Genomic DNA, 12,898 nt, shown 5'->3' with positions numbered 1-12,898 from the left:
ATGACGGCTCGCCCTTGCGGGAATCTCTGCTGGTGAGGAGGAGGAAGGAGTCCAACGACTGGCTCCATGCATATTTCATGAAGGTGTTCCAGTTTTAGGGTAATTCTTCTGTGGCTTGAGTAAGGCTAATGACAAGCAGCCAAGATTTACACTCCATATCAAATGTGATTGCTGTAGTTTTAAATAATTTATCAGTGTAGTGGCTTATTAATTGTTCCCCTGCAGAGGCTTTTACTGACTTGTACAAGTGACATGGCATGAAGAGTTGTGAGTTATCTATCCGAAAAGCCCATGTAATGCGTTATTGAAGGTCTCCACTTAACTTAAGGCTGATGGCTGTAACATTTACTGTGTAAATGCACACACAGACGTTAGGCAGAGAGTGCATGAAAAAAAGGATGATTAGTAATTTATTGAAGTTTAAAAAACAGAAAAAAAAAACATTGCAGTTTATGCAACTACATTAAAACAGACCATGAATATATCATGTCAAATTGGCAGTGATCATTTTCTGACTAATAGAATTTCAGTCTGAAAACACAGGCTGATCACAACACGGACACACACAGCACGCGTTACAATTGAACCAGTGGATTCTTGAACTTAAAGTAAGCATTATTTTAATTTTCAGTTCAAATTTGGATTCTTTTCATAATTCATTAATTTTGTAATGCAAATATCATAGAATAGTACAAATTACCCACCAGTTTCATCTCTAAACAGTTGTTTTAATGTGACTAACCTACAGATGATCAGATTTTCACGGAACAATATATATATATATATATATGGGAAATACATTTTTAAATGATTTATGCTCACATTGAACAGATGTTGTCTTTTACTTATACATTTTGACTCAGTAAACTCAGTTCCTGCTGTTGTTTCTATGACTCATGAACAAGCTAAACGACTTGTGATGTTACAGTAATAGCCACAATATGCTCAGTTAAATGTAAGCATGCTTTATTTACAGCATTTCATATGTTTTGAGCTCATCCAGCCAAAGGACCGATGAGCATATGTGATAGCAAAGTGTCCACAAAGTATCTGTCTATCTCACCGGAGTTCACAAGAATTGTTGATACTTCCTCTGTATTTGTCAGAATATACTCAAACTTACAGCGCACACAATGATCCCCTAATTGGTCTTCACCCAAAGTGTAACCAAGGTTTAGGTCATTTTTATAATTTTACAGGCACTGTCATTTTCACAACGTTGCTACTCCTCCTATATTATTGATCATATTTTAGTGAAACATGAGTAATTTGTCCTCGATATGACTGTGAGCTTTCTTGACTTCTTAAAGGATTTTAGAACATAAACTGTGATGTATCATGACTGAAAGATAGCATCATGACTATGTTTTTCTGTTGTTCTCTTTTCCACGAGACTCTGAAGGATTTGGCACCTCAATCGTGACGCTGTGGAAATGTGTTCAACGTGTTCTGCTTTGCCTGAGAGTATTGGTGGATTCCACTGTATTTCTATTGTTTATGAGTTGCCTAAAATAGATCAGCAGCTGGCAAACTAAATGTAAAACTCAAAAATGGTTGCCCATTGTTTCTAGCTTTTGACTGACACAACATTTACTTGAGGTCAAGCAACAACCGCTCAAGAACTAGGTGAACATTTTGGAAAATTGCCAGATTTGCTTCGTTGCCAATAGTGAGAAGAAACTGACAATGCTCTTAACTTTTTACCTGCTGGAAATATTAACAAGTCACGTGCAAGACTTAAAAGTGCTTGGAGGTTTGTTTTGTTACCCTTGACAGGCCCCACACTGTAGCCTCATATAAAGGCACCCTTTTTTATCCAAATTTGAGCAAGAAAGCAAATCAAATATTTTCCTAAATATTCCTTTAACACATGGGCATACACTCAAATGTGCATGAAGGGCAAAACAAGCCTAACTTAGGTCACATAAGGCAACAGTGAAAAGTTGCACTGGGCTCTAATTCTTGTTGCATCTGCTGTAGTAGCTAAATATGGTGTTGTCTATCCACCTGCGGAACTTGGACACAGCAGTGTAGACTCCAGGAAACTGAGCATCAGCACAACCTTTCCCCCAGGACACGACACCATAGACCCGACCATCGCAAACAAGTGGACCCCCCGAGTCCCCCTGATGGAAGAAAACATTAGGGATGACATGTTAGGCTACGGATGTCTTTACTCAAGTCTTTACTAATTACTCAACAAGAAACTTAAATATCTCTGATTGATATTCTATGACTTGCTCTGTAGTTCTGTAGCCAGAGCCTTAAATAATTTTCTTGGGCTGTAGAGCGGTAGCTGCCTTTCGCTACCAGTAAATTTTCTTTTACAAAATGTAATGTCCTTTTTTTTTTTAATGACTAAATAAATGAAGATGTGGAACAATATTACAGAAAACAGTCTGATAACTTTCAAAATGCTGTTATGCAGTAGCCTAAAAGTTGCAAAAAAGAACACACAATATTTTAGACACTTAAAGTATGCCTTGCAAATACAAATACTCTGCAAATGCACTTTCTGAGACAAGCTGAAATAAACTGCAAGCCAAATTGACACAAGGTTAATTTGAGATTTTTTATGAAAATCAAAAAAAGGGAGAGATTTATTGACAGCAAGAGCAATGGAGTCCTATGCCTGTATTTTTTATTTTTATATCAAACTTTACCCAATGGATTAGTTTTTATACAAGATGCAGCTTTATTGTGAGCTTTATTGTATGCAGAAATACAAATACATATGCATAATATGTGTTTTTCATTCTGTCCTTACCTCCAATGCCCATTTCTAATTACAAAGTATCTACTTTTAGCTGCTTCCTTAGTCGCAATGGGTCACCAACGGGATGCCCTCCCTGATGACAAAGATGATCCCAAAGGCATATCTTTTCCTCCCTGGCGATTTTTCACTTGCTAAGCGAATGTGTAAACTATTAAACTATGTAGCCATTTAAATATAACTAATATTTATTTTGAGGTACAAGCTTCAGATATCTGTCTCGTGGAAGCAGCTAAGAGTTTGGGTTCAATGCATATACCATGGCCTGTTGCAGTAACTTAAGGAATGTGTGTAATTAAATGTGTGAGTTCTCTTGGCCTTAGTTTTTTTGTTTTGTTGTATCTCTGTTACTTTCTTGCCTTCGTGCCTAAAGCCTTCCATAAAATGCTTCCTCTTTTTTTCCCCTTCTTTCTCTAAACGGCCAGAGAAAAGATTCCAATTGTTTGGCATCAGAGGCAACAATCCCTTAATGTTATTACTGGGATTCCCCCACTTATCTTGTGGGTTGCAGTATGTTGAACCATATGGCATACCTGTCATAGTGAACTGGTGCTACGTAAATAAAAAATGACTTGAAAGGTGCTGTAAAACTGTTGCCATGTTCATATCCTGAATTTTAAAAAAGCAGAGATGCTCTTACCTGACAGGCATCTTTTCCACCAAGACTGTAACCAGCACACAGCATGTTTTCTGTGATGTTGCCACTAAATGACTCACTGCTGTTACATTTTTCTGTGGAGACAATGGGGAGCATTACAGTTCGGAGGGTGGAGGGGATCGGGCCTCCGCTGGGATTTGTGTATCCCCAGCCCGACACACGACACAGTCTGCCCTCTGCAATGGGGGCGCCCTGTCTGGGCAGTAGAGTGATGGAGACGTAGCTGTTCAGATAGAATGGAGCCCTCAGCTGAAGAGATTGTAGACAATGTGATGAGTTAGACACAAATGAAGCAACATGGTTTAAATAAATAAAACTAAATAAAATAAAAAGAAACTAAATAAAATCAATGTATTATGTACCTTAATAAGCATAATATCATAGTTGTTTGTGATTTTGTTGTATGAAGGATGTGGCACCAAAATGTGGGGAAGGATTTCTTGCTCTGTGCCCTCATATATAGAAAGAGAGTAGTCTCCTCCAACAATCATCATATTTTTCACCCTGTTGATGAAAATATGAGAAATTACATCTTCTGGGTCAAATGTCTGTAAAAGAAGATTTAAGATAAGATAATATAAACTTTTATTAGTCCCACACATGGGAAATTTGTTTTTATCACGGCAGAAACTGGACAATACAAAGTTAATAGCAGCAAAAATTAAGAAAAACAACAGAATAGAATAAGATCAAATAGAATAAAGTACTATACAAAATAGATTAAAATACTATGTGACATCAGAAAATTGCACTTGGTATTATTGCACATTGGGGAGACTAGGCGAAGGCTACCATGTCATATTGGATATATGTGTGTGTGTCTGTCTGCACGTGTGTGGTCATCTGCAAAGTCTTTCTGCTTGTAGAGTCTGACAGCAGTTGGAAGGAAAGACCCGCGAAATCTCTCCGTCCCACATCGTGGGTGCTGCAGCCTGCCACTGAAGGAGCTGCTCAGTGCTGTCAGAGACTTCTCCATGGGGTGGGAGATGTTGTCCAACAGGGATGACAGCTTAGCCACCATTCTCCTGTCACTCACCACCTCCACTGGGTCCAGGGGGCATCCTAGAACAGAGCTGGTCCTCCAGATCAGCCCGTTCAGTCTCTTCCTGTCCCCAGCAGAGATGCTGCCGCTCCAGCAGACCACACTGTAAAAGATGGCAGAGGCCACCACAGAGTCATAGGTCTTCAGGAGTGGGCCCTTCCCTCCAAAAGACCTGAGCCTCTGCAGCAGGTACAGCCTGCTCTGCCCTTTTCTGTAGAGAGCACTTGAATTGTGAGTCCAGTCCAGTTTATTGTTTATTGTACACCAAGGTACCTGTAGCTATCCACAGCCTCAAAGTCCAAACCTTGGATATTTAGTGGTTGCAGTGGAGGATGTTTGTGCCTGCGGAAGTCTACCACCAGCTCCTTGGTTTTTCTAGTGTTGTTCTGGATGTAGTTCTGCTGGTACCAGTCCACAAACGCTTGGGTGACTTCAATGTACTCTTTGTCGTCCCCATCAGTGATTAGGCCAACTATTGCAGAGTTGTCAGAGAACTTCTGCAGGGAGCACTGGGTGGAGTTGTGAGAGAAGTCTGCAGTGTTGATGGTGAAGAGGAGCAGAGCCAGAACCGTTCCCTGTGGGCCCCCCCGTACTGCAGACGACCCTGTCTGACACACAGCACTGATTTCTCACATACTGTGGTCGGTCGGTGAGGAAGTCCAGTGATGGTCCGCTCCTGAGTTGTCCAACTTGTCCTTCAGGACTGTGGGAAGAATGATGTTGAAGGCACTGGAGAAATCAAAGAACATGATTCTCACAGTGCTCCCAGAGGTCTCCAGGTGAGAGAGGGAACAATGCAGGAGGTGAATGCCATAAATCATGTAATGGCGCTTTTCGTTTTCTTCTGTTTATTTTTTTCTCATTTTCTCTGCATGCACTCTGAAAACCTCTACAGTTATATCAACACAGGCAAGCTGATTTCTTTCAACTTTTTTTCTGTAAATAAGTCATAAATGCAACAGAAGCCTAAGGTCTGTAACTCTGATCTATGACACTGCCTTTTATCACAGGTATAAAAGACATTTTGGCATGTCACATCAAGAAAACCACACATATAAGCATAACAATGGGCGACTGCCGAATCTTTTTCACCTACTCCAGTTTCAGCGTCAAGATACTTTACATGCTGGCTGCTCTTAAATAAAACAGAGTAACTGTTCTTCTTAATAGTAACAGTTGTAGTTTTACTACAGTGACAAATCCAGATCTTGGAGTTGGAAAGACCTATTGAGTTTTATGCTTAGGGGTTTACAATAACATAATAAGGGGAGGTGCACAGGTGTATTTGTGTTAAAGCTGGCTTTGATCCATTTGGGTGTTTCCTAGTAAGCTATGCCAGTAAACTAGCATGCACAATCCAAGTCCCTGGAACATGGACACTTAACTGGAGTGTGACCCTATATTAGGGTTATTATTTACAGAAAGGCTTTTCCTGTTGCAACATGGTATATTATATGGAAACAAACAGTAATGACACCCTTTAGCTTGAAACTTAATCATTTTTTAAAAAATGGTGGCAAATAGTGATATAACACCTTTTGCCAAATTGCACAATCAGCAGTTAAACAACAACGTGTAGTTGTGTTTTTTGGCTACGGTTCACAAACCCAAAACAGAGGTAAGAGAAAATAAATGAGTAGTTGATAACTGGTACAAATAAACATGGTAAAGTCATGTTTTGTTGCCTGTAACACTGGAATCATTTTCCTGATGATATTAAACAGTCCTTGCGTCCAACTTTATCCAGGTCTCAACAATTTTCTTCCTTATATAAATTTTACCTACTCCAAACATACACAACATCTTTTTAGCTGTAGAAGTGATTTTTTTTTCATTGCAGTACAAAATAGTTTATTACATATTTTGTAGATTTTCTCTCTGTTTTGTTTTTTGTACTTTTTTTTTACGGTGTTGTTATTTGCATTTGTTTTATCATTGCATTTTATTAACTCCTAAAGTTGTATTTCAAAGTGAAATCCAAGGAAGCCAATCGGTCTCAAAATAATTTCCTAGAAAGCAAAATCTTGGGCCATGTCATGGGGATCATTTACACAGCTCAACCAAGAGGACCAGAGGGTGTAACGACTCTGTTAAATAAACATTATCTTTGGGGCAGGTTCATATTTTCATCATTCTTGTCAAACTGTCATAAAGTCACTGACTTAGGGCTCCTCATCCTGCCTACTGTGGCTTCTTTGCCGTCTAACCACCAGTGAGCTTGGATAAATATTTAAGTCCTATGACTCAATACTTGAGTTTGACCATACTCACTAGCTTACCATTTAAGGTAATGATGGGGTTAGGGTTAAACTGGCATATGACAGGGCAGTAAATACATTAAATACTCTCTATGACCCCTATTCCCCCTGCCACTGCAAAGAGAATAGGGGTCACAGAGGGGCAGAACACTGTTATATGCCAATCAAATGTATCCTGTGCTCACATTGGCAGAGTAGTTGCTTCATAGCTCCTGGGATCCCACAAGTTACAAAGCAACTATTCCAAGGTTGCATGAAAAGACTAGGCCGTTTGGCACAGTTTAGTGCAGGCTAAACTGGTTAGTTTGCAATTCTCTGGTTAAGTTTAAAGTAATGCATTATGTTGCACTGGTGCAGAGAGGCTGAAATGCATATACTATTATATATTGTACATATATTTATTAGTTTCAGATGTAGCCATTCTTGTATTTTGCTTGTTTACATTATTGTATTTTGCACAACTCTGTTGCTTGTGAAGCTCGCACACAAGAATTTCACTCACATGTGCTGTACCAATGTACCTGCACATGTGATGTGACAATAAAAGTGATTTGATTTGATTTTGATTTGAGGCTGTGATGTTTATGTTAGGTTACATAAAGGGTAGCAGACCATACAAATTTTTATGTGATTCATTTCTAAGTCCATTTAGTGATTTGTTAAATAGTAGAAGTAATTTAAAATATATCTTTTGTGACCCTGGAAGCCAATGGAGCGTTGCACCTTTCTGAATGAGCTGTAATGTCTGATTTTCTTTTTTGTTTTGTGTTGCTACCAAGACACTGTTACAGTAGTGTAATGAATGTGCGAGTGAGTTTTTCTGTATCTGCTTCAGACAGACATTTTTATTTGTATTTTACTTTATTTCAAGACATCAATAGGCAGACTTTGTAATTGTTTTTATGTGGCTGAGGTCCATAAATTCATAAACTCTATAGATTTTTTGCCTGGTTTTAGGATTTCAGTATCTGTTTTCTAGATTCTTTTTATCCTTTTTTTCTTAGGCAAACATCAATCGCTTGCCTCAAAGCTTTGCTTCGTCAGTGTTTTTTTTAATTTTTAAAATTTTAATTTATTTTGCCCATTCGCTTGAAACTGCCAAATGTATTTTTATGGTCTCTTACACTTTGAGTTGCCTCTGTTGTGTGATATGTGCCTTCTATCTATAAAAAACATACTGATCTGTGAAGTTTTTTATCACACTGCTGTAGGAAATCATAAGCCAAGATACATGTTAATGCAGAAATGTAATTTCTGAGGATGCTTGACAACAGATTGGAAGTTGGGAAAACATTGTGGTTGTGTTTGGTAAAAAGACAAGAAAGCGCAGAGTTGTATCTGTCCTTCTTTACCTTGTTCTTGTTAAGAATTATAGACAAGAGATGGTTATACTTGTCATGTAAAACAGCAATTTCCAAGTTATGCAGTTTGATTGTCCATCCATCCATCCATCCATCCATCCATCCATACATACATACATACATACAAAAAACCCCAAAAAGATTTTTTAAAATTTCTCATTAATGAAGACATTTACATTTCATTAAAATCTGGTTGCTAACATTAAATTGGAAGTCTGGGAGACAGAGCTGCCTTTCTGCTGATATATTAATAATTAACTGCTATTAATGCAATAAAGCTTTTTGACATCAGTTGCAACTGTTTGTTGACAGGGAAATAGGCGATACTGACATTTGGAAACTGTAATTTATCAGTTTGCTGATTTGCTGCTAAAACCTTAGAATATGGAATGGGCACAGAACATTGTCTACAAATATTGCTTCCTTATCTTCAAATTGTTTGCAATCTAAATAAAGTATTCTGATCGGTCGTCATGATCTGTGTCAGATTTCAGTACAACAAAGCTCCATTGTTATGGTGCGCTTTTATCGCTGCCATTAGCTTTCTTTCAGTCAGGATAAGCCACAGATCTGACTGTATGATATGAGTTGAAATTACAGGATTGAGAAGTCAAATTGAGGCTATCCTATATCAAGAGGCCTTTTCTTCCTTACAAAAAGTTAAATCTGAACACAAAGACATGGGGTTTTGTGTGATGTGTGACTGATTTTAAAACTCAATCAAGTCAACTTTGCCTTAAGTTATAGAACTTTTTTAATCCATAGGGGTAAATCGACAGGAGAAAATTAGCTCACCCGATGTTACAGTGTGCTGCTGTGACTACCCAGTGCTTATTAATCAAGAAACCCCCACAGAAGTGCTTTCGTTCCAATGTCTGTATCGACACAATGTACTTGATGGAATGTGGAACCGGTGCATATCCTCCCACTATTCGTTCCTCTCCAACATTCTGACCTGCAACACACAAGCAATGACAAATTTCAGCTCGGATTAGATTTAGAGAAAGAAACACACAGAACAGTCCATAAGGTGTTGGTGTAAACCACACTGAGCTAACTCAGTTGCTCTTTTTTAGTACCTTTACAAGATCAGTGCAAACTATTCAGGTCATAAAGAAAACCACAGAGGATTTCACCGCACAGTTGCTTTGTGGCTCAGCAGATCAATGAAAAGCAATCTCATCTCCGAAGTACTTCACACTGGCTTAAGTGAGGATAGATCTGACTGCCTGTTTGGTGTTTAAATGAGTTTGAAGGTAACACGTTAACTCAATTTGGACCGGATCTGATTAGCTCATAAACAGAATCAACCCTCCAAAGGACACCTGGGCGAAACACAAATAGAAGGCCTGAACTAGCCCACAATCTATCTCAGTCTGCCTAAAGGAAAAGGAGAACACCATCAGTTTGGACGTCTCCAAAATGCTGCCCACGACCACGCTCAAGGATAAGCTGAGTATAGCTGATACTGGAGTAAAACTAATTCTAATTGGAAGCTGTGCTTGTTTGGGAACACTCTTTGGTGTTTACAATGCTTCTGCCCCTGACTGAGCTGCTTAGTTTTATATTTTTTCACTTCGTGTATTTGTGGCTTTAAATGCTGCTGAGGACACTGCAATCACATCTTTTCCCTTGGACCTTGAAGTTTTGAATAATGTGAGGACAAATAAGATGAAAAGAACTCACAGAAGCACTGTACAGCGCACACACAGAGACAGATTTCAGCACTTACAGAATTTAGAGCAAATTTTCTATCATGGATTGTAACTTAAAATTAAGTGTTTGTATTCTTGGTCAAGCTTGCTGGTTGTGTTAATGGGGCAATGTATTAAATATGTCTGAGATTAGTGAACAGCCATTGTTTTCTGCATCACCTTATCATTATCTCATCACTGTGGAGAAAATTTCCTCCACTTTTTTACAACATAGCTTTAGTTCACTGAACTGTGTGGCAATCACTTTTGCACAGCTGTCTCATTTAGGTTAAGGTCTGCACTTTGACTGGGCCATTGCTACACCTTGATTTTTGTTTTCCAGTTATTCTTTTGGAGACTTGCTGCTGTGCTCAAGATCATTGCCCTGTTGCATAACCCAGTTTCACTCAAGCGTTAGCTGTTGGACAGATGGCCTCATATTTAATGCTAGAATACTTTAGTATACAGTGGAGTTCATGGTTGACTCAGTGACTGCAAGGTACCCAAGCCCTGTAGCTACAAAACAAAACAGAAAAATCCATCAGCACACCATCATGGGTTTTTGCAGTCTGTACAGTGCGCTGTCGGATCACTTCTGATTTATTGTCTTAATCCCTATGGAAGCAGTAAGAGTACAGATATTTTTAAAATGTTTAAAACTATCTGTTCCACATCATATTATTGCAGCATCATGTTATTATTAGTGTTTGATGGGTTTAAAAGCTACTTCGGCCTTCAAAATTGTCATTTGAATAGTTAGGAGCAGTGTAGTGGTGCAGTTGTTAGCATTGTTTCCTCACAGCAAGAAAGCCCCAGGTTTGAAATGCACCATCTGTCCAGGGCCTTCCTATGTTTTTCTTGTATCTGCATTGTCTCCACATACTCCAAAGACATGGAGTTAGTGGGGTTAGGTTAACTCGTGATTCCAAATTGCCCGTAGGTGTGAGTGCGAGAGTGAATGGTTGTCTATCTCTGTTAGCCCTGCAACAGGCTGGCGACCTGTCCTAGCCTTCCTCTTGCCTTATGGCATCCGGGATGGGCTCCAGACCCTGAATTGGATAAGTGCAAGAGAATGGAAGGATGGGTTTACAAGCAAGGCCAACTAAAGCCTTGGTGTGAACCCAAAGGTTCATGACAGAACAAGTCTAGACTATTCGTAGACATAGGATCATTTCTTTGAAAGCGTTTAATAATTAGTGCTTTCTTGTGTTTTTCTGTTTAATTACATTCAAAATTGATCTCAAGTGGTTCATAAATGAGTCTCCAAATTGTCAGTGTGGTGTGGAGATATGTTATATTTTACCAAAAGATGAGATAATTCTATAGTCTTATAAGAAGTGACACTTTGGTACCAAGTTAGTGTCTGAACTACCCAGGGAACGATCAGGGAAAGCTTTGATGCAACCTTTTTCACTCGAAAATATAATTTTGCCTAATAGATAATAGAAAGAGAAAAATGTGAATACCTAAAATATTTGAATTATAATGACTTTAGCAATTTTACAATGTTGAGCTACGACCCCACATTTTCTAAAATGTTCCCTAAGGCTCACAAAGCATCTATATGGCAAATATTTGAAAATTAAACAATGAAACCAAAATTGTAGATCACAGTAACCGAGAGAACCTTTAGGCATGGAAATGCTTTCATCTAACCACAGGCTAGAATTAGTAGCTGGGGTGGATCTTAACAACAAAATGGTAACTCTATAGGCTACACTACACCCAGCAGTGACTGCGTGTGAGGTTAACACACATGTGGGTGTATCAGAAAGCATTATGCAAGATCATGGAAGTAAACATTTTAAGATTGGGTTTCTTTGAGTGTTTTGTCTCCTAAACTGTAACTAGAAATAGAAGAAAATTGAAAAGATTAAGAAGATAAGATTAAACAGTGATAAACTACAGTTTTTTCTTTTTTTAAAGCTCAGGTTTGGGTAAGTCTTAAACCATTATCCAAATGATATTTTATGCTGCTTCTTCTCAAATCACAGACCTGCTCAAGATCTTTATCAGAATCTCCTTTTTTGGTGTCTTTGTGACATAATTTCCAGGCACAAAGGCAGGTGTTGGCCACAATTATTTATTGTTATTTGTGTTGTTAGACTGAATCTATTGTTACTGAGGTTTCAAGTTCAATTCCTTTTCAAAAGCCCTGTGTCTCAGGAAGATGTTTTGGCTGTAACAGTTTACATGCTACAATATGAAAGTATTTATCATGTAATAAGAACCATTTAAATTTCATTAAAAAGAAGAAAAGAGTTTTAAATGAAATGATTACCTGTAAATAAGAACAGTTATTTTAACAAGAAAGCAGTCATGTGTCTTTTTTACTGTGAAATATGATCATCTTTGAAGATTAACTCAAATTAATGTGCACATTTATTTCTTCCTCTCCCTGCTACCCAGATGGAAATGGCTCTGAGTCACAATTTTTCTCTTCACAGATCATCAGAACTACAAGTGCACAGCTAAAAGGGATGTTTTAAAAATGATTAGAAGGCATACCCTAATGCTATATCTCATGCATTTGCAGCACATCCTAGAAGACACCCAGTCTACTTTTGTTTTCAGAATGTTAGCCCATCACAACATCACAACTTTCACTTTGTTCGTTATGATCATATTTTTGTGAACTTTAAATTGGAGAAAAAGAAGCTTACTCACAGTTTACAGCCAGGACTTCCAACAGTATACAAAACAATAAATATGGCTGGTCCATAGTGAGACAAAGGGCAGCACAGTCTACTTGCAGCGAGAGGCTTAACCTGTGTGCTACTTGTCTGATCTTAGGGGGAAGGCATCTCACCTGCACTCTCATGTTTCTTATAGTTTCTGTTTCCGTTTCCATGGTCACCACTTTGTCCTAGACCGATTTATAATTGAAGCTCCATGGCACAGTTGCTTGACTCACCTCTTCCATGACCCACAGAAACTCACCCAGTTTATTGTTGACATTTTAAGAACAGCTTGATCGGCTGCTATGGTAAATGGTAAATGGCCTGTATTTATATAGCGCTTTACTAGTCCCTAAGGACCCCAAAGCGCTTTACATATCCAGTCATCCACCCATTCACACACACATTCACACACTGGTGATGGCAAGCTACAT

General features: G+C 38.5%; 1 protein-coding gene across 1 annotated transcript; it reads right to left on the bottom strand.

Annotated features, from left to right (window-relative positions):
• Positions 1-402: 402 nt before the first annotated feature.
• Positions 403-12,553, bottom strand: LOC147305678 (trypsin). The gene is made up of 5 exons (XM_086276889.1): positions 12,454-12,553; positions 8,888-9,047; positions 3,794-3,935; positions 3,414-3,680; positions 403-2,126 (listed from the first exon to the last, which is right to left on the bottom strand). Exons 1-5 carry the CDS (start codon positions 12,506-12,508, stop codon positions 1,956-1,958), a joined length of 795 nt encoding a protein of 264 aa, XP_086133015.1. The 5' UTR covers positions 12,509-12,553; the 3' UTR covers positions 403-1,955.
• Positions 12,554-12,898: the final 345 nt, after the last annotated feature.

The sequence above is a fragment of the Aulonocara sp. 'chitande type north' Nkhata Bay genome, linkage group LG20, assembly GCF_057382095.1.
Source record: "Aulonocara sp. 'chitande type north' Nkhata Bay isolate Kocher_YH1m ecotype deep benthic linkage group LG20, A_spYH_male_GT1.1, whole genome shotgun sequence".
In the NCBI taxonomy this organism is placed as follows: Eukaryota; Metazoa; Chordata; class Actinopteri; order Cichliformes; family Cichlidae; genus Aulonocara; species Aulonocara sp. 'chitande type north' Nkhata Bay.
This window is presented reverse-complemented; position numbering and strand designations above follow the sequence as displayed.

Coding starts and splice junctions, on each gene's coding strand:
- LOC147305678 (XM_086276889.1), bottom strand. CDS start 12,508: ATGGACCAGCCATATTTATTGTTTTGTATACTGTTGGAAGTCCTGGCT. Junction 3,936..8,887: donor GCAGCACACTGTAACATCGG/GTGAGCTAATTT, acceptor TTTCATCAACAG/GGTGAAAAATATGATGATTG. Junction 2,127..3,413: donor GTGGAAAAGATGCCTGTCAG/GTAAGAGCATCT, acceptor TTCTTCCATCAG/GGGGACTCGGGGGGTCCACT.